This window comes from Bidens hawaiensis, unplaced genomic scaffold (assembly GCF_021521415.1).
Source record: "Bidens hawaiensis isolate Kalapana, Puna unplaced genomic scaffold, B.hawaiensis_p1.1 tig00065221_1, whole genome shotgun sequence".
In the NCBI taxonomy this organism is placed as follows: Eukaryota; Viridiplantae; Streptophyta; class Magnoliopsida; order Asterales; family Asteraceae; genus Bidens; species Bidens hawaiensis.
The window spans coordinates 55,925-76,444 of record NW_027501636.1 but is presented as its reverse complement, the minus strand read 5'-3'; the positions used below and the strand labels follow the sequence as shown (position 1 = coordinate 76,444).

Sequence of the window (20,520 nt, the reverse complement as noted above, 5' to 3'; positions counted from 1 at the left end):
ATCCTGGAAAGGCGAATGTGGTAGCAGACGCTTTAAGTAGGAAAGAGCGAGCAAAGACGCTACGAGTTAAGGCTCTAAGATTGACCATTCGCGCAGACCTCACTACCCGCATCCGAGAAGCTCAACAAGAAGCCTTGAAATCAGAGTTTGTCAAGAACGAATCCCTTGGGGGTATGATTAAGAATTTGGAGCTCAAAGAGAACGATTCTCGATATTTTGCTAACCGCATATGGGTCCCTCTCAAAGGAGGATTGCGCGAGCAAGTGTTAAGCGAAGCTCACAAAACGCGGTATTCCGTACATCCTGGCGCAGACAAGATGTACCAAGATGTTAAAGCGCTGTATTGGTGGCCCAATCTTAAGGGCGACATCGCGACGTATGTCAGTAAGTGCCTGACGTGTTCGAAGGTGAAGGCTGAATACCAGAAACCGTCGGGGTTGCTTCAACAGCCAGAAATTCCCATGTGGAAGTGGGAACAAATCTCCATGGACTTCATTACCAAACTGCCAAGGACACCTGGGGGTTACAACACGATTTGGGTTATTGTAGACCGGCTAACTAAGTCAGCACACTTCCTGCCGATCAAGGAAACCGATAAGATGGAAAAGTTAGCCCGATTGTATATTCGAGAAGTAGTTTCAAAACACGGAGTTCCGGTATCCATCATTTCTGATAGAGATAGTCGTTTCACCTCAAGATTTTGGAGATCGTTACAAGGGGCTTTAGGTACTCGTCTTGACATGAGTACGGCTTATCATCCCCAAACAGATGGACAAAGCGAGCGAACCATTCAAACATTAGAAGATATGTTGCGCGCGTGCGCAATCGATTTCGGGGGTAGCTGGGATACTCATCTCCCATTGGTTGAATTTTCATACAATAACAGTTATCACACAAGCCTCAAGGCTGCGCCATTTGAAGCCTTGTATGGGCGCAAGTGTAGGTCCCCACTGTGTTGGACTGAAGTGGGTGACAAGCAAATGACTGGTCCAGAATTGATCCAAGAAACGACGGACAAAATTTTCCAGATACGGGATCGCCTTAAGGCAGCGCGCGACAGACAGAAAAGCTATGCAGATGTGAGAAGAAAACCGTTGGAATTTCAAGTAGGGGATAGAGTACTTTTGAAAGTCTCTCCATGGAAGGGAGTCCCCCGTTTCGGCAAGCGAGGAAAGTTAAATCCGCGATACATCGGACCATTTGAGATCCTGGAAAGGATCGGTCCAGTTGCTTATAAACTCCATTTACCCGCCGAACTTAGTGGAGTTCACGACACGTTTCATGTGTCCAACCTCAAGAAGTGCTTATCTGATGAAACGTTAATTTTACCATTGGACGAGGTTCATATCGGCAAACAGCTACACTTCGTGGAAGAGCCTATAGCAGTAACCGATTGGAAAGAACAAAAGTTGCGAAGAAGCCGAATCAAGTTAGTAAAGGTTCAATGGAACTCAAAGCGTGGACCTGAATTCACTTGGGAAAGAGAAGACCAAATGCGCAAAAAAGTACCCATACCTCTTCCAAAGAATAGCTCCTACCAGCGACACCTCCTAAATTTCGGGACGAAATTCTCCTAACAGGGGAGAATGTGACACCCGGTAATTTCCCAATTCCATAAACCAAGTAACCAACCTAATTATTAGGAGATTGTGAATGTTATGCGCGCCATTATCAGCGCGGGCATATGTTATATGCGCCATGCGCGGATGCGATGCGCGCCATGTTAGGATCAGCGCGGGCATATGTTACATGCGCCATGCGCGGATGCGATGCGCGCCATGTTAAGATCAGCGCGGGCATATGTTATATGCGCCATGCGCGGATGCGATGCGCGCCATGTTAGGATCAGCACGGGCATATGTTATATGCGCCATGCGAGGATGCGATGCGCGCCATGTTAGGATCAGCGCGGGCATATGTTATGTGCGCCACGCGCACAGGTTTTGTGTTTTCATAACTTAATTTTATGTCGTTTCTGTCTAATGGGTTAGCCGCCCCGCTTGATGCTAAGGCGGGTGCCTACCTCTTCAATAATCAAATCATTTATGCGCACGCGGAAAAAGGGAACTAACCTCCCAGCATGGCGGGAACATTGAGAGCTAGTTTGTTTGAAGCTCCAAGATGGAATTGACTTCAACATAACTGATCACTATGTTGAAATAACAAGACCTCATGGAGAATCTACAAATGAAACTCAACGTCCCTGACTACGAGAAGGTTACACACCTACCCGCATCAAATAAAAAGGAGTTATGTGCGACACCTGCGGGAAGAATCCCCGCGGGACACCTTAAAACTAAACCCTTTACGCATGAACGTCTGCACAGAAACCAACCACCTTCTCGCTTAAATCCAAAAGTTCACCCTGTTAATAAACTCTGAGAACGCTGGTTCCAGCAGAGCCAGATGGACTCGCAGGATTCCTTATAAGGACGCCTGCGCAGTGATACGCGCAGGATTCGTTACAAGGACGCTTGCGCGAAGACCAACTGGAGCCGCCGGACCCACAACGTTCAAAGAAATGGCCTTCACGCAGAAGGTTATACGCGCAAGGCTACACGCACAAAACACTTAGTCTATTCTTCAGATGTAAGGGGATTACCCCCGCCCAGAAAGAACCAGTTGCGTGTTTCAGAGATTTTTACCTTTTGACTGCACACTGACAACAGTACCAGGAAAAGTATACTGTAACACGAAATGTCAGCTGTCAGCCGCACCTACTCTCACCAACCACAATCCTGCATGTACTGTCAAATCCATTAGAATCTTTATAACCACTCCCTAGGACCATCACCCCCATCCCTAAAATAATTATAATAAACCCCATACCTTGTCATCATTACACCCAATATAAATAAGATTTCAATCCCCTAAATCAAGGGATTGTGTTCCCTTGAATTTGCCTATAAATAAGTACCAATTCTTGAATAAAAATATCACACAAACACACTTCAAACTCCTCTCTTAAACCTGTAATTCTGCACTAACCATCTCCCGAGCATCCGTTTCCAGTTCCATCGCTAGGTAAGCCGAAACTTTAGTCTTAAGATTTACTTTCCTGACCAACCCTTATATTCTTCGATTTCTTGGTCTTAATTCACATATTTCGTGTTATTTAAACATATTCTAGACTTCCAATTTCGAGGCTAACATCAGGAAACCCGAATCTCGTTTAATCTCTCTCTAAACCATCACTTAACAAGAATCACAGGTGAGTCTCACAGCCCCAATTTTCACTGTTTTTAAACTGTTTTCGGGGCGAGGGACACGTGTTTAAATTATGTTTTATCATGGTATATTTACAAGCAATGCAAACGATTATCTGTTCATGGTGTTTATCTTGGTTTTCAATGTAAGTGCGCAAGATTTAGAAAGTGATCACTTCGTCATGGAACTCTAAGGGTAGGGACTACTGTGTTTGATCAACCCGCTCGTAGGGGTCGCACCTCTTTGCATAGACGAGTGCCTAGTATGGTCATGGGGTAGTACTACTGGTTGTAAAGCCCGCTCGTAGGGGTCGCACCTCTTTGCATGGACGAGCGCCTAGTTTTCCGAGCACAACGTCCGCGCGTAACCCGCGGGACGGTATTGTTTTAGCTCGTAGTGGCAGCGCCACTTTGCATGGACGAGCACGGTTTTCAGAAATGTCCGCGCGTAACCCGCGGGACGGTTTTATCAAGCATATGTTTTAATGGTGTTATCAGAAATATGTTTCAATACGGTTTTATCAAGCATATGTTTTAATGGTGTTATCAGAAATATGTTTCAATACGGTTTTATCAAGCATATGTTTTAATGGTGTTATCAGAAATATGTTTCAATATGGTTTTATCAAGGATATGATGTAATACGATTTATCAAGTCACCAAAACTTGTGAACTCACTCAGTTTATACTGATCCAAATGTTTTTACGTGTCTTTCAGGTGATAATTAGTAGCGCAAGGAGTCACACATAGAGCACTTCACGCAGAACATCTATAAAAATGGTTTTTGGAAGATTTTAGTTCTATCCCTTCCACACGCGTGGTTGTTCCCGCCGTGTAAGGGGATATGGCGCGGAAATCTTCAACGTTTTTCATATGTGGATGTTTTTATATGTAATTCTAAACAATGTAATGTATTTTGTACTAGACAATTCATGCGTAATGGAAAATTTATTTGAATGTTTGCAATGACCCGTGCTTGATTATCAATTCCCACTCGCGCGCACCCGGCTGTTTCCGCCGTTTAGGGCCGGGTGTGACACCAACACCCTTAATTCAAAAACTTAACCCCTTTCCAAGCACAAGTGAAACCATTATTGAAAGCCCACCTCACACCACTCAACCAACTCATTTACTTAATCCCTTTCCTGTTTCACCAATAAACTCCCCATCCCCTGATGTAAGACTGAGACTAGTTGATCGACACATGGATATCTTAATTGAAAATTGTGATCTCAAGAAACAAAATGCAGCATTAAAAGAGAGGAACCAAGATTTGAAGTCTCAACTAGAACATGCTCTTTTAAAATTTCAAACCCTGGTGGTTGAGGCTGAGAAAACCTCAGATGCACCAAAACAGGGGAAGAATTGACCTATTCTAGTGTAAGTATTAACGAAAATGTTGCTTTAAAAACTCTTGGAAATCTATATAGTAGTGAGGAGAAAGAAAATGAGAGTTGGGAAGATGGGGTAGGATATGATGCTGACATCTCTAATGATGTTGCTCATGACTACAATGTTGGTGAGAGGGTTGATGATGATGGTGCTGTTAATGAGTCTGAAAATGATGCTGATATGAATGTAGAGATTGATGTGAATATGCAGGAGGCTGAAGTGAATGTGAATAATGAGGATGAGGTGAATGTGAATGAACATGAGGATGAGGGAATGATGACAGGTTGTTGAAAATGTTGTTAAGAATGTGATTGAAGAAGAGATAGTTAGTTGATGATGTTGCAAATACTAAAGATAATAATGATAAAAGTCATGATGATTTGGATCTTGATATACTGTACGAAGACTTTGACAACATTGAAACTTTGATTATGGAAGGTAAGGAAAAAGAAGTAGATGAAGAAATGGATGATCTGTTGAGAGAAATAGATGAGTTCCCATCCACTGTGGTGAGGGATAGTGGACCATCTAGACTAGAGGATATGGAGGATGAAAGAAGGAGGATCAAAGCTAAGGCTGTTGTTGAACATGAAGGCCAGCTGCAACCTTTAAAACAAAAGAGAATTGAATCCAGTGATGAACTCCTATTTGTAATAGAATATGTGGAAGTGGGGATTAAAAGGCATGACGAGATTGTTGGAGAATGGATTCAAATGGATATGCTAAACAGATTCTTGACTGGTAGAGAGAGGGAGGAACAGAGGATTTTGTTGGAAGAGTTTGAATTGAAGAATAAATTAAATGAGGAGAAAGGGGAAGTGGAACAAGAGGTTATAGAGGGATTGTTGAATTTGCCACAAGTTGAGGAGTCAGACAATGCTATGGCCTTGGTTATATACAAATTCCAACAACCTAAAATCCCTGAACAAAATCCTGTACAAACTGTTCCCACTGCTGAACCTATGAAGGAAGAACTTGATAAGCAGTTGGTGACTGATTTGGATGCATAAACTATACAAGATGAAATGGTGAAGAATGCAAGTGAAAAGATGTTTCAAAGTTTATTCAATGAAATGAAGAAAGTTGAAAAGAGCTGGCCAGTCAATCTGTTAAGAGATTCAAGGAAAAGGAAAAGATTTGGAGTAAATAATATTCCTGAAGAGGCTTTGCCCAAAAGAAAGAGAGGAGATATTAATGTTTTGCCTTTACAATGTAAGGTCCCGGTCCCAGTGCCCTACTTTGGCGTTGGGTTTACTCTTAAACACAGTTCTAAATATCAGAGTTAATTAAAACTTTTCGCGGAATAGCTAAAAGGAACCATTCATTACATAAGTATTAAAATTTAAACCATATAAAACATGAAACATCATAAAATTAAGTTTTCAGATGTCAGCTACTTTATTCTTCTGCCATGTGTCTCTCTTCAAGTCAGCTATCTCATCCAACTCACCTGTGTGCATACTAAAAGTCAGCTACACTGAGTGGGTTCTAGTTAATCAAGCAACATAAAATACGTGCTTGTGTGCATACTATACCTGTTCACCTTACTTTCACACATACATACATACGTTCATACTTTCTTTTCCTTCATGATACATTCATAACTATCGTTACATTTTAGAAATCCTTCCGCCCTATAACCTCATAGATATTATAAGGGTCTGGTGCCTAACATCACATATATTATAAGGGACTGGTCCCAACATCATAGATATTATTAGGGTCTGGTCCCTATCCTCAAAGATATTATTAGGGTCTGGTCCCTATCCCCACATATATTAGTATGGTCTGGTCTCTTTCTTCCATGCAACCATACCATACCTTTCTTTATATTTATATGCATAAACTTTCATATACACTCTCAATACTTTCAATAGCATTCATATGTCATTCATACATCATACATAAGACAGTCACGTATCATACACTTACCACTTAAGGTAAGTGTATTAACTAATCATATCGAGTATGCACACAGCCCCGAAAACATGACAAAGAAATGGGGCAAGATATTCACATGGATCCGGTTACGTTCGGAGTTAACTGTAATTCCTTTCCTTAGTTGTACATGTCTAACTATTAAACATATATATTTGTTAAGTAATTGTGTAACTAATTAAGTTGGTATTTTTGTTAACTATCGTTCTTGTTAAGCTAGGCTCGCTTGTTTAGTTAAACGGATCTATCAGGGTTACCTTGATTAACGAATGTATGTTTTACTTTTTATTTATTAAGTGTGCTCATCTTTATTATATTATATTATGTATACATATACATATATATGAAATATATCTTTCATTCATCGACGAACTTGTCCATAAAAATTTAATAGGACTTAACGGAGTTGATGAGGTTTATTAATTTGGTTTATTTGTCATACTGGATTAGCCTTGGTTACTATGGACCAGGCCCAATCAGTTTACAACTTGCTTAGACCATGGCCAATGGCATTGAACTTGGTAATCTAATCGAATGGGGTATTCTAATCGAATCAAACTGGTATTCGAATAAACCCTTTATTCGAATCGAACCCTCTAATCGAATCTAATGGGTCTAATCGAAACGAATGGGGTCTAATCGAATTGAACTGAATCTGGTATGTTTCTTAATTCCCAAAAATGAACGTGGCATACTGCTGACCGGATTCGAGCCCGCGTCCCCCCACTCCCATCTCCGTGTCTTAACCACACAGCCAAGATGTGTGTATGTTTAGTGTTTATCTTTCATACCCTTTGTACATTAAGTTATTCGTCAAACCCCCCCCCCCCTTTCTTCTTTCTTTTCTTTCTTTCTTTCTTTTTCTTTTCTTTTCTTTTTTTGTTTCTTTTCTCGACGGGAGTTGCTGCTCCTTCATTATTATTATCATTATTTTTATTTAAGTGTTACGCTGTTATATTATTATTATTACTTATATTATTTTTATTACTCTTATCTATGAGTACTATTATTTCATGTTAGTATCATTTTCCTTTACATACTCATCCAAGATCTAGCTCGTTTTATGATAAAGTTCAAACCTTTATCGATTTAAAAGCCCAATTTAGCTAAATCTAGAAATACTAAACAACCCGAACTTAACTAACGAGTCGAATGAATCCGACCCTTAAGTTCATATTTTAACGTCAAGTTTATATTTTTATTAACCCTTAGACCCCGATCTAAGGTTCTACCAATTTTCATTGAAAACCAATATAAAAAGAACGATCTTTAGGATAACACGTACCTTAAACGAACCGATTTTTAGACTTAACTTTTGTCCAAGCTAAGCTTTGTGATCTCTTGTTATTGTAGTGATAATAAACAAGCTTGATCTTTCTTGATAAGGTCCGAACTTTCTAAGAGATTTAGGAGTGTGTGTGTTTTAACTGTGTGTTTGTAAAAATGGAAAGTGGCTAGGGTTTAAGGGTGTATATACTCTTTAAGTATGAACCTTAGGCCCATTAGCTCACTAGTCCATGATTTATTTTAAACCCAACACTATTAAAGCCTACCATCCTTTATATTATTTTATTATATAATTAACGGCAATTAATAAAGCGTAACTAAAGATAAATTTTCGTTATTTATTATTTCCCAAATGTCGGATGTTACATACAAGCAGTAAGGGATGAAGATATTATGTAAATGAGCCATAAATTGAAGCATTAGATAACTTGTCAGATGTGGAAGAAGAGGAGGAAGGAGGTGAAGAGAAAAATGAAGAAGTAGAACATTCCTCTCCTCATGTGAATTTTATTGATATTCACAGGGAGAATATACAAGCTAGACTTGATGAGCTAAAGAGGGAAGAACCAGTTATTATAAATCTTATGGGACAAGGATTTGAGTTTGAAAATTTGGCTGGGATGAGTGAAGAAGAGTTTTATTCTTTATTTGAAAAGAAAAGAGATGAGGCGAGGAAATTGAGGGGAGGGGGGTGGGGAAAAAAGGGAATACAAGAAAGTACCAAACCTATCGCAGGCTCCAAAAATTCTCTGAAAAACAACTGAGCCATATGAGCTATGAGGATCTTGAGAATGAATACAAGTCCACACAAATAATAGTTAAAGAGGGAGAAAAGAAGAGAATCAAAAGAAAATATTTTGATCAACAAAAACGTGCAGGTCAGATCTTCAGTAGGTTTAGAAGGAAGTGTGGATTTTTAATTGAACATGGTTTTGATTATGAAATTTTTTATTCAATGAGCATAAGAGAAGTAGAAGAAAAATTCAAAAGATTATCACAAAAGCTGAGAGTAGAAGCTAATGATGCTGAAAAGAGAAAACTATCTCAAGATAAAGAAACTTTTTTGGAGAGGTTAATGGATGTGAGGGGAAAAGGAGACAAATTCAAAATTATGACTGCTAGTGAGAAGAAAGTCTTGTATGAATCTGAAGTGGAAAAATACAGGAATGCCAAGCCACGTTAAACACAGGGATGCCTGCAAGTGTATTTGATAATCTTGGTCAAGCACAATTGAAAGATCTATTTTACACTGAGAAGGTCTATTTATAGCAAGTGGAATAAGAACACAAGAGGCTGATGTCTCTATAGTGTGGACCAAAAAGACAATCAGTACCAAGACCAAGATCTCCTCCAACTGAACAATTTGACAAAGACACAATGGAGATGATAAAAATTCTGTCTAAAGAAGGAGGTGACTATTCGAGGATGATGATGATGCTGATGATGATGATGATGATGATGATGATGATGATGAGGAAAGATAAAATTGTGAAGTTATATGAAGAAAAAGAGCATGTGAGAAGACCTCAACCAAAAAGACAGTATACTTCAAGGGCTTCCACTGTAAGTGTCCCTATTCCAACTACCAGATCAAGGCTGCAAAGAGAACAAAGGCTACCTTCAAATGTGGACCTACCAAAGAAACTTTATTTTTATTGAAGAACAAAAACACTGAAAGTTATTATGTCTAATGGAGAATTGAGACCATTGTGTTTAAAGATGACTTCCAGGATTTCAACAGAGAACATTGGAGGATATGGTTAAACTCAGTTTGTATGACTATCAACAGAGACACAGATTTGCAGGACAACAAAGGAATGAACTTTCTAAGTTCTTGAAAAAACAATCTATGAAGGGATTTCCTTTACTTAACCAAAAAAGGAAGCTGGAGTACTGAAGCTGAAAGAACAAAATGGCAGAGGAGGATGAGTGATATCAGGATGACTGAGTTATCCTACAAACAATCAGGAAAATTCTCTAATCCTCTGGCCACCATGAAGGAGTGTATATGCATGAAGAAACATATGATGAGTATGAACTATGAAGTCCAGGGGAATGGTAGAATTTCAAAGATAGTCTATGAACAAAAGACTCAATCATTTATCTTGAGAAATTCAGAAGGACTAGCCTTAGGAATCATTGAACATGACACAGAACTAGAGTATCTCCATGTGGAAGATCTTGAAGTCATTATCAGATGGAATCTTTCGTCTCAACATCCACATCACAGGGAGATCTCTTTATTTCAGCAGAAAGCAGCTGCAGTCAAGTTTGACAAAAGACACAAAGCTGGAAGCTCAAGAAGCTAAAGCCTTTTTTTGTTTTATTTTCTTTGAATTTGATTTGTAATGTCCTAGTGACAGCCTTTTGATTATGTAAATTTTCTTTAAGTAATGTAATTTATTGCTTTCGGTATTTTAAGTGTATTTTAAAAGGTTAAGTCACCTACATGTGTTTTGGTGCATCTAAGTTTTTTCCAGTCTAGGAGGAGATTGTTGGGATCAATATTTAACAAAGGAAAGACTGGAATCTTCTCAACCTCTTCAAGAAATGGCTAAGAATGAAAAATGAGCAAACTTGGCACTTCGAGCAAGCCTAGAACGTATTCAATTAAGGTATTTTTCTTTCGAGCAAAGTTATATTCTAGAATTCTTCTAAGTGTATGTTCGAGCAAACTGCACTTCATCAAGCAAGGTAGTTCTTCAGGTCGAGCAAGGTTTGTTTCAAAGAAAACCCTTGACTTTACAATGCTAAAACCAAGTATTTTGGAGGATCGAGCAAGGTTTGATAATAAATAATGGTCCAAGCACACTTGAAGGAAGTTATTGAAAATTTATTCTAAGGACTTCCAACTAGCAAGGTTCAACCTCAAGCATGTTATAGTGTCACCAGCACACTTGCCTTGTTATAATAAGTTAAAGACAACAGGTTGAAAGGATCAATGAAAAACAAGTTTGCTCGTAGGATATTATCGAACAATGTTTGGTATAATCATGAAGTTTGAAGTCTGCTTGAAGAATATTTTTATAGGAAAATATTCTATGTTAAGCTTACTCGAAAGACTGTTCCAAACACACTTATGGTTACAAGGTCTGTTCGACAAGGATAAAACCTTACAAGCTTACTCGAAAACCTGTTTACACTTGTAATATTTTTGAATACGTTTGAATATCTTATGTACCAATCATTAGGGTTTCTAGAAGGTGTAAGGTGTGACATTTGTCAATTTCGGGTCCCGTTTGTACTCGTTTGGATTCGTTTTGTAACTGTTTATTATGTAAACCGACCCTTTTGTAAACCGAAACTTATGATATAATCAAAATGGTGGTTTTTATGTTACAATATTGTTTTACACTTGTTGGGTCTTGAAAACATCCTTTTCGGGCTTTAAAACGCGTAAAAATCACTTAAAACGAACTTCGGGGTCCAAAACTATCACTTTTGAAAGTTAAAAAAAATATTTCAGCTCTACCGCGCCACGCTGCGTGACGGGGACGCCCCTTGAGGTCGCGGGTGGCGGCCACCTACAGACATAAATGTTTCTTGTGTTCCCTTGTGTGTTTTATCGTCCAACGAATCCGAATTTTAACCATTAAACCTCTTGATTAACCCATTTATGTTCCTCCTAATAACCAATCATTTCCAACATAAATCTTTGCTCATAACTCTTTCCCTGACTCAAATTCAAGAATCATTCAAGGTTATTTTCAAGTTTATGTCAAGTTTGACTTCCAAAGTCAAACTATGCTAGTTTTTCATTTTTGTTTGCTTAACTTAGTCTAACTTAATACTTGAACCATATGACACAACATATATGTAATACAACCCTTGTTACCTTTGATAGTTACTTATCCGGCCCCGGTTGGTTAAGTTTCAGGCCTCGTAAGGCATGGCTACATGGAGGACTTTCGTGGTCTTTGTTATATATTTTCCGCATCTAACCATCTAACTTTATTATTGTTTACTAACTATGCTAACTTACTTATCTTGCTTACTTATCAAGTTGTATGGTTATGGGTATGTAGATTCTAACCTCGGTCTTAAACGAAAACTAGATCCGAACAAAAAACCGAACTTTCGTTTAAAGACTTTATTGTTAACTTTTTGGTTGTAAAACTTAAGTTTCATCATTTATAAGTTATTATACAAGTTCTTTGATATTTGGGCATGTGGAAACCATCTATAAACTTATTGTGAGATGGAAACCGAACGAAACCGATTTTCACTCGCTTAAGACACACAAGCGTGTTTTTAGCTATCAAGACTTGTATATTTATTTAAAAATAGTTTACAAACTGATTTTAAATATTTTATTAAAGTACTTGGAATGTTGAATCCAAATTGATCTTATAACAAGTTTGGACCGACAAAACCGAACACTCGCTTAACGTGCGTTTTTAGTTCTAAAACAATAGAACTGCATACTTGGTTAAGTATTAATACATTTTTATGAGTTATCTCATAACATTTAATATTCCGAAAAGTTGGCTTTGGGTTTAACCAATTATCAAGACCCGAACCAACAGCCCAAACACTCGTTAAAACCCGTTTTAGTATCTTTATTCCAAAGGGACTTGCATTCTTGCATTTTTACCCACCTTATTACTTAACATAGGTTGAGTAAATATTAAGGTTAGATACTTTAACCCGGTTTCGAGCAAACTTACGTTTTTAAAGGATTATTTCCATAATTTCTAAAATAGTTACTTTATAAACCTTAAACTTTAATTTTTTACATTTCTTAACTTTTATTTTAAAGTTTTCATAAAACAACCTTTCTAATACAAGGCTTGTATTTTTACTTAGGCCTTGCTCGCTAGACTCCATCCTCCCGTTTTCCCGACCTTTCCGAACCAAGTTTTATACTTGAATGTGAGTACTTTCATACCCCGTTTTCCATCTTTCATTTTGGGGCTGACATTTCATACTTATTCAAATAAAATGCTTTATACTTGAGTCTTAAACCACAAACGTTATTGTATACTTTATTTGAATAAATACTTGATTTGGTGTTCTATGCTTATATGTTTATATGCTTATGTGTTTTATCGCTTTTGAAGGGTTATTCATAAATCCGTGAACTATCTGGTATTCTCTTATAGCACGGTGCCGTTAATGTATTCTTATTAACGACCTCATGAAATCCGAATCTATTTGGTATTCTCTTATAGACGGTGCCGCTAATGTATTCTTATTAGCGACCTCATATTATCCAAATTATTGCTATTTATTTGTTGTTTCGTATACAAGATTGTGGTTTTTCTTATTATATACATATATGCTCAAAACTATGAATTGCTCACCAACCTTTGTGTTGATAAACTTTATTTTATGAAATGTTACAGGTTTGCATTTTGGTTGATATTGGGAGCTTGAAGAAAACATCATAAATACGTTTAGGATATTAGAAAAAATGAACAATATTTATTTGCTATATTTTTTTATGTTTATCTTATGAACAAATATGTTAAGTGACATTTGGATGTTGTGAAATTAAACGAGTTGTTAAATATTTCGCTTTAAACAGTGTCATGCGCTTATGGGCAATCCGTCGAATCCCGGCATGTTCTGCCGCCTTTGGTCGGGGTGTGACATCAGATGTGCCTATTTAAGGAAACTTTAGGGCACATATAAGACAATGGACATAGAGCGAATATTGTGATTTGACAGCTAACACTTTCTCGTAAAAAGGAATATTTGTGTACGGATGGTTGCCTCAAAACAAACATTTCACCTAGAAATCCGAATAGATTTTCATTGTATCCTTTATAATATTAATGGAAATCTTTTAAGTGACTTTGTGTGGTCGTTTCATTTCTGTTCTTTTAGCAACACATTGAATATCATTGTTTCCGCTTTGATGTTCATTGGATCTTGACAGAAGTAGACTTCGTAACTGTCTTGTCAACACAGTGTTATTGGTTATGAAACTGATTTTTGTGGTTGAAAGATCGGTCCTGACAAAACGAAAAAAAATGAAACCAAACAATAACGAAGCTGAAAAAACGGACAAAAATGAAACTAAATACCAAAAACGATTCCATAATCAACCAAAAAGGAATAAAATAAACCAAAACCCTACCCGTCTCATGTGAAAACTCGTATTGGCTTGAAACCTGAACAAACTCATTCTAATCTAAAACTCGTTTTGTGTCGAAACCTATCTCATGTGAAACCTGTTTCAATCCAAAACATGCCACATTTCTTTAGGACACTAACCCACATTGACCCATTTCTTTGAATTTATCGACTCATTTTGACATGAAAATAACAAGATGGAATTTCAAATGACCTATTTTGACCAATTTAGTTAAAAATTCTAACCCAAACCAGCTCATATAATTTTAAAACAACCCAAATTGACTCATTTGAAATGGTTTGGGTAAAAATTGTCACCCCTAGTATGATACATTTCATTACCTTGTCAATTTCATTCTTTCTCTCATTCCATTCTGACATTCTTCATTCATTCCATTACCTTCAACTAAACATACCCTAAGTTTGATTTCTCAAAATTATAAAATTATATGAAGATCGTTTGTGTAGTTAAAATATTATTATAACCAACCAATTCTTATTATCTTATTATCATTGAACAACTTTAGTTTCTAAATTCCTATAGAGGATTGTAAAAACATGTATAACAAATTAGAAATCAAAATGTTAAAAACTTTATAAAAAATGAATAGCTTTTACTGTACTGTTACATTATTAGTAACCAGATGCAAATTCCAACTACATGAAAGGAAATAAGGAACACGGCCAAGCATATAGTGACAACTAAATAATGCATAAAAGTTGTAAGATTGCATAGGCAAATGGAATAATAAATATGGTATTGTCAGGTCCATTGCTGTATGGTGTGTTAGATACTTTTTAAAGAATTCAACTTTTCGTATTAAAGGAGTGTTTGGGGTTCTTTATTTTAACCCCTTATAACTTATTAAAAAGATAAAAAGGTGTTTGGGATTCTTTAATGCTTAAGTGAAAAAGTTTCATAAGTCATAAGGTTATTACTCATGACTTATGAAAAAGATATAAGGAGATAAAAAAATAGAATCCAAACACCCACTAAGTTAACAAAGACACTTTATTTTTGTGGTAATCACTGTTTGTAATTGATTACTAATATTTTGTCAAAACCTGATACAAACCCAACGGATATTTTTGTCAAAACTTGGTAAAATACCTGAAACTTGAGGGTATTCTCGAAATCAAACGGGTGTTTCTAAAAAAAGCTTTAACAATATTCCTAGCCAAAATCGCTTGTATTCTAAGAGCATTCCCAGTGGGTTCTCCATCTTCATCCTGAAAATTTAACTAAAAACCTCAATTTCTTAAATTTATCCATCATTTTCTAAAAACCTCTCCCAACCAATTCTCCATTTCTATCTTTATATTCTTTTTTATTATTTATTTTTCTTTCTTTCATTTATAATCTTAACTAATAACTATTTTGTCTTATTATCATTTTCATTTTAAATTGATTTCTAATATATTTTTATAGAATTCTGACTATCTAATTATTATTTTTGGGTTAACCAGAATCACTTATTTAGGTCGGGTTAACCCAACACCTAAAATTCTATGGAAGCGTGTATGTGATATTCAATTTAGACGTCACATGAATATTTAATTGAATGCACTGTAGATTACCCATAAATCTCAATGTTAGCAAGCTTGTATGTTGCAGATACATACCAAAGGAAAATAGCCTGAAGCATGAGACTTACAAGATCCAAAACATAAGTTTCATATCAGATAAACACATTATGAAAATTAGTATGCCACATCAAATAACAAGCTAACAAGATAATTCTATCAATACTCCAACTAGCTACTTACTTGCCAAAAGCCAAAACATAGTCATAAAATATAACCTGTCCTCATTTATTCTTGAGAATAGAGTAGCCATTGATCTTCAATTAGATCTTCTTTAAGTTGATGATGTGTCGATCTATCTCTAATATGAAGATGACGTTCGATGAAGTCCATAAACTCAGTTGTGTGATCACGAGACAATTCGGGGAGATCATCAAGTTTATCATACTCGAAGTTAAGATTATCACTATCATTACCCTCATCTTCAATGATCATATTATGTAAAATAACACACGCTTTCATTATAGTTGTTAGTTCACTCACTTTGAACATCCGGGAAGGTCCTCGAATTATTGCAAATCTTTGTTGAAGTACACCAAATTGTCGCTCGACATCTTTTCTTGCTGATTCTTGTGCTTTTGCAAAATATTTATTCTTATTCCCACTTGGTGATGGAATCGTCTTCACAGAAGTGCTCCACATGGGATAAATACCATCCGCAAGGTAATATCCCAATGTATAATCGCGACCGTTGACTGTGTAATTGACTGGAGGAGCACGTCCTTACGCAAGTTCCGAGAAAATAAAAGACCTCTCTAACACATTAATGTAGTTATGTGAACCAGGCATACCAAAAAATGCATGCCATATCCAGAGATCATATGAAGCAGCCGCCTCTAAATTAATAGTAGGTTCACGAATATGGCCAGTATACATACCTTTTCAGGCCGAGGGACAATTTTCCACTTCCAATGCATGCAGTCAATACTTCCGATCATTCCGGGGATTCTTCATTGTTCACCAACAGCTAGTAATCGACTAATATCGTCGGGGGTTGGTGATCGTAGAAATTCTGTTGAAATTACACTTACTATTGTTTCACAAAAATATTTTAGGCTCTCCATTGCGGTGCTTTCACCGATGCGTATGTATTCATCCATAAAATCTTTGGTAACCCCGTAGCCGTCACTCTTGTGAACCTATCAGATCTCAGATCTAAGGATTAATTAATCAATAAACGGATCTAGTTCATTGTTGCTCTTATACGTTATATGTATATATTATTAGTTGTATTACGTGTATATAGATATATTAGATGGAATAGATTAAGGGAATGAAGTTTGGATCAAGAGGAAACTTGGGCAGAGGTTCAATACGTTAATTACCAAACTTTTTTTATGCAGAGGATGAATCCTCTATTTATAGGAAGATGGGTCTAGTTATTTACACATTCCGTAATAAACTAGTCAGCCACTTCGTTACAATACAGTAAATAAACATTCATAACGAAACACCCCCTGATTCGTTAAACATCCTTAACGAATCAGGAGGAACTTAACTTAAGGTCTAGTTCATTAAACATCCTTAACGAACTAGAAAATTCCTCTAACGAACTAGCTTAGATTAATAATATCCTTTACATTAAATTAAACGATAAATACAAAACGATAAATATAAAAGACTCGAGACGCAAAACCGTGTACTAATAGACACCCCTCGTCTTGAGCTCTTTGTCTTTAATTTACTTCAAGCGTCTAGTCTTTCAATCTCTGCAGCTGTGAATACCATGTTCATGACACACATGAAAAACGCGTTGAAACTGCATTGCTTGGTCATAGTCTTCACAAAGCTCTATCAATATCTTATTCTTGAATAGCACGTCATAGTCGGTCTCTGTCAAATTCATGAGCCACATCGGATCAATGATCTTTATTAGCTCGGTCTTTAAGCCTTTACCTAACACAATAACGGCCTCGCTAGTTTGGTTGTCATAATACCAACGGTTGAAAGATAAATACATATGTTGGTTCAGCGTCTTCACTGGTACACGCTTCATAGTTCTTGTCGGCTTTACCTTAAGTACCAACTTCCTCCAACCTGTCCTTGGATCAATCTCATCGATACTCTTGCGAGTTGGAACCTGCGACTTAAAGAATTTGAACACGTGGTTCACCTCAAACAGCAAATGTTGGTGAAACCAACTTTCTTGGTGATTCCCGCCACGGTTAAAAAACGGTCGACACGCGAGGGTCCGAACGTCCCAACGCGGTAATGAAAGAACGTCAATAATCTTCTCATAATACTAAATGTCGTTCTCCCATTTGATAATACAGACCTTTAACTCAGAATCATAAAGCCATGAAATAATGTCACCTCGCACTTTAGATACGACCTTAAAGGATGTCATCTGATTAGCTTGAGCATGAGCGACAGCTTCAAATTTCAGCTCTTGATCCACATATCGGAATGCGTCAATAATCTTACGAGCTTTCTTGTCCTGATAAGCAAACCATCTTTGAATGTTAGCAACAGACGGATCGGGCTTTGAATCGAATCTTGTATCAACAACATTCTTGCCCTTAGATACCTTATCCAGATGGTCTTCGGCTACTTTAATGTTTTCTTCTGTAAATACCGGAGCACCCTAATCAACGTTAGAGTGTTGAAATAAGTCAGGATACTCCTCAGCCGTTACATCCTTAATATCCACCTCCTCGTCCTCAAAAATAAACTCAGTATTCATCTAAATATTCGGATCATCAAAGACCTATTCATCATTCACGACCTCCACATCATCCTCAGCCTCTAACATGGTTAACTTATCATCATTCAGACCAAGAAGAATAGAAATATGCTCTCGTTTTAGGGATTTCTCAACAAACTGTCCCATAGCAATCTCATCTGCATTAACAATGCTTCTAACCACCCCCGCACTATCAACAAAAATGACAATATCAGCCTTGATCATCTCAATGGGTGTAGCAGTTGTAGTATCATGATAAGCGATTGTCTGTTTTCCCGAATCACCAGCTGCACTTGTATCAGCACCAGAAGACGAGCCGTGAGTTTGTTTAGCCTCACTTCCTCCAATACCCAAAGCATCTGGATCTTCATCATCGTTTTTAAGCTTCATCAGTTCATCATCCTTGAATGTTAGCTGCAAGATAAGATCCTCTTGCTGTTTTATTTTCACCCCTGAGACTCAACAATCTCACGGAGGGCTTTAGTTTCTTTTTGGAAAAAGGATACATAACACACCAGCTTCTTTTGGTTCGCCAACATATGTTCTTGAGTCATTCGGTCAGCAGACATTTGATTTTCATATAAATGGAGTAGACTCAAAACCATATTCATTTGTTGATCATGAGACATTGCAAGAAATGAAGAAGGGATTGGTTGAACATGATTTAGAGGTCGGTTAAGCCTTAGATATGAAAAATCCATTGGTGGTGGAGGCATCATCATCGGTGTAGGAGAGACCACCGAAGTAGCAGTTGTAGGTCTTGGTAAAGTAGATAAAACAGATTGAGGAATCATACCAAGCCTAGGATCCGTTGTAAGCGTGGTAGTCAAAGTTAATTCCGGAGTGCTAATAGTAAGCGGCACTGCCGGTCTTTGAAGAACGGACGACCTTGGAGGTTGAACTCCAAATGAGATGCCATCACCAGCCGACACACGTCGCTTAGACGATCCTTCTCTAACCAACTCTTTCCCTTTCCTTTTGCGTTGAGCAACTATAGTAGCAGCTAAAGAAGCTTCAACCGCAGCTTGTTGTTGAGCATGAGTGTCACCATAACCACCAATACCACCATTACCACCATAATTATCATTACCCTCGTTCCCACCTGTTCCTTCCTCACACTCACAATCCGAGTCGTCGTGGATCCAACGATCATTGGGAGGACATTCATAATCTGGATTCACCAAATGACCAATCAATCTCTTGAATCGTGGAGGAGGATCTTGACGGTACTTCTTCATCCTCTTCACAGTTCCGCTTTCATGTGATCCAACGTAAATTTATTCTCAACTTGTGTTGGATCGAGTACCAAATCCTAAATAGCATCTTGAATAAACAATTGGATGAAACGAGGATACATTAAGAACTTAGTGCGTCGTTTCATAGTAAAACAATTCTCTATGAGATGATTGAAGATCATCTCATAGAAGTTGAAAGGCTTATTCAATACTAAAGAAACAAATGCCGATTGAAGCATTTAACGGCATTCATCAAACCCTCCCTTCCGTCCACTAAGGCAGTGAATAAGAACGTGTAATAAATACTTGTAAGTAGGACACACGTATGCCTTGTTATACATGGACTCATCCAGATCACCAGAATAAAACAAACGACCAAATAACCCTTTAATCAAATCTTTGTGATACTCACTCGGGTCATCAATGGTGTCATCGAATCTCAGCACCCTTCGAACAGTCTCAATGGATACTACAACCGGTCTCGCATTAACCTCAGCAGCAATGTGGTTCTCTGTTTCCACATAACGAGCAGTATTCCAGAATTAGCGAACAATGCTGACACGAATATCTGGCTTCGCAGTGACATCATAATGAATGCATGAGCGACGTATGAATGCTATCATTTCTCCAAATACATCCTCGTCAGCAAAATCCGTATCGAAAAAGGCACAAACGTTGGGTCTTTTGTTATACGGCAGTAAGGGAATATCTTGTGCTTATTGTTGTTGTTGAGGTGCATCAACGGGAGGATCTTGATCCATGTTATCAGCCATTACACTTTACAAACAAACCCGAGAATCAGTGATAATTAATAATAATAATAATAATAATAATAATAATAATAATAATAATAATAATAATAATAATAACACTCATATCATATAATTAACATTAAAAAATTTAACTAATAATTAACTTTTAATTTAAAATAATATTTAAAATAAGTCATTTAAACTAATTTAATATGTCATTCATTAAAAAAATACTAATTCGTTATAACGAATTGGTGATTCGTTATGACGAATTACAGCTTCTCTATCAAGTAAATAATTAACGAATTAGGTTTAACGAATCACTAATAAAAGTTAACGAATTACGGTCTAATTCGTTATAAAT

General features: G+C 37.1%; 1 protein-coding gene across 1 annotated transcript; it reads right to left on the bottom strand.

Moving 5' to 3' along the window:
* Window positions 1–15,714: 15,714 nt before the first annotated feature.
* Window positions 15,715–16,128, bottom strand: LOC143604455 (uncharacterized). The gene has a single exon (XM_077080927.1). The coding sequence runs from the start codon at window positions 16,126–16,128 to the stop codon at window positions 15,715–15,717; it is 414 nt and encodes a 137-aa protein (XP_076937042.1).
* Window positions 16,129–20,520: the final 4,392 nt, after the last annotated feature.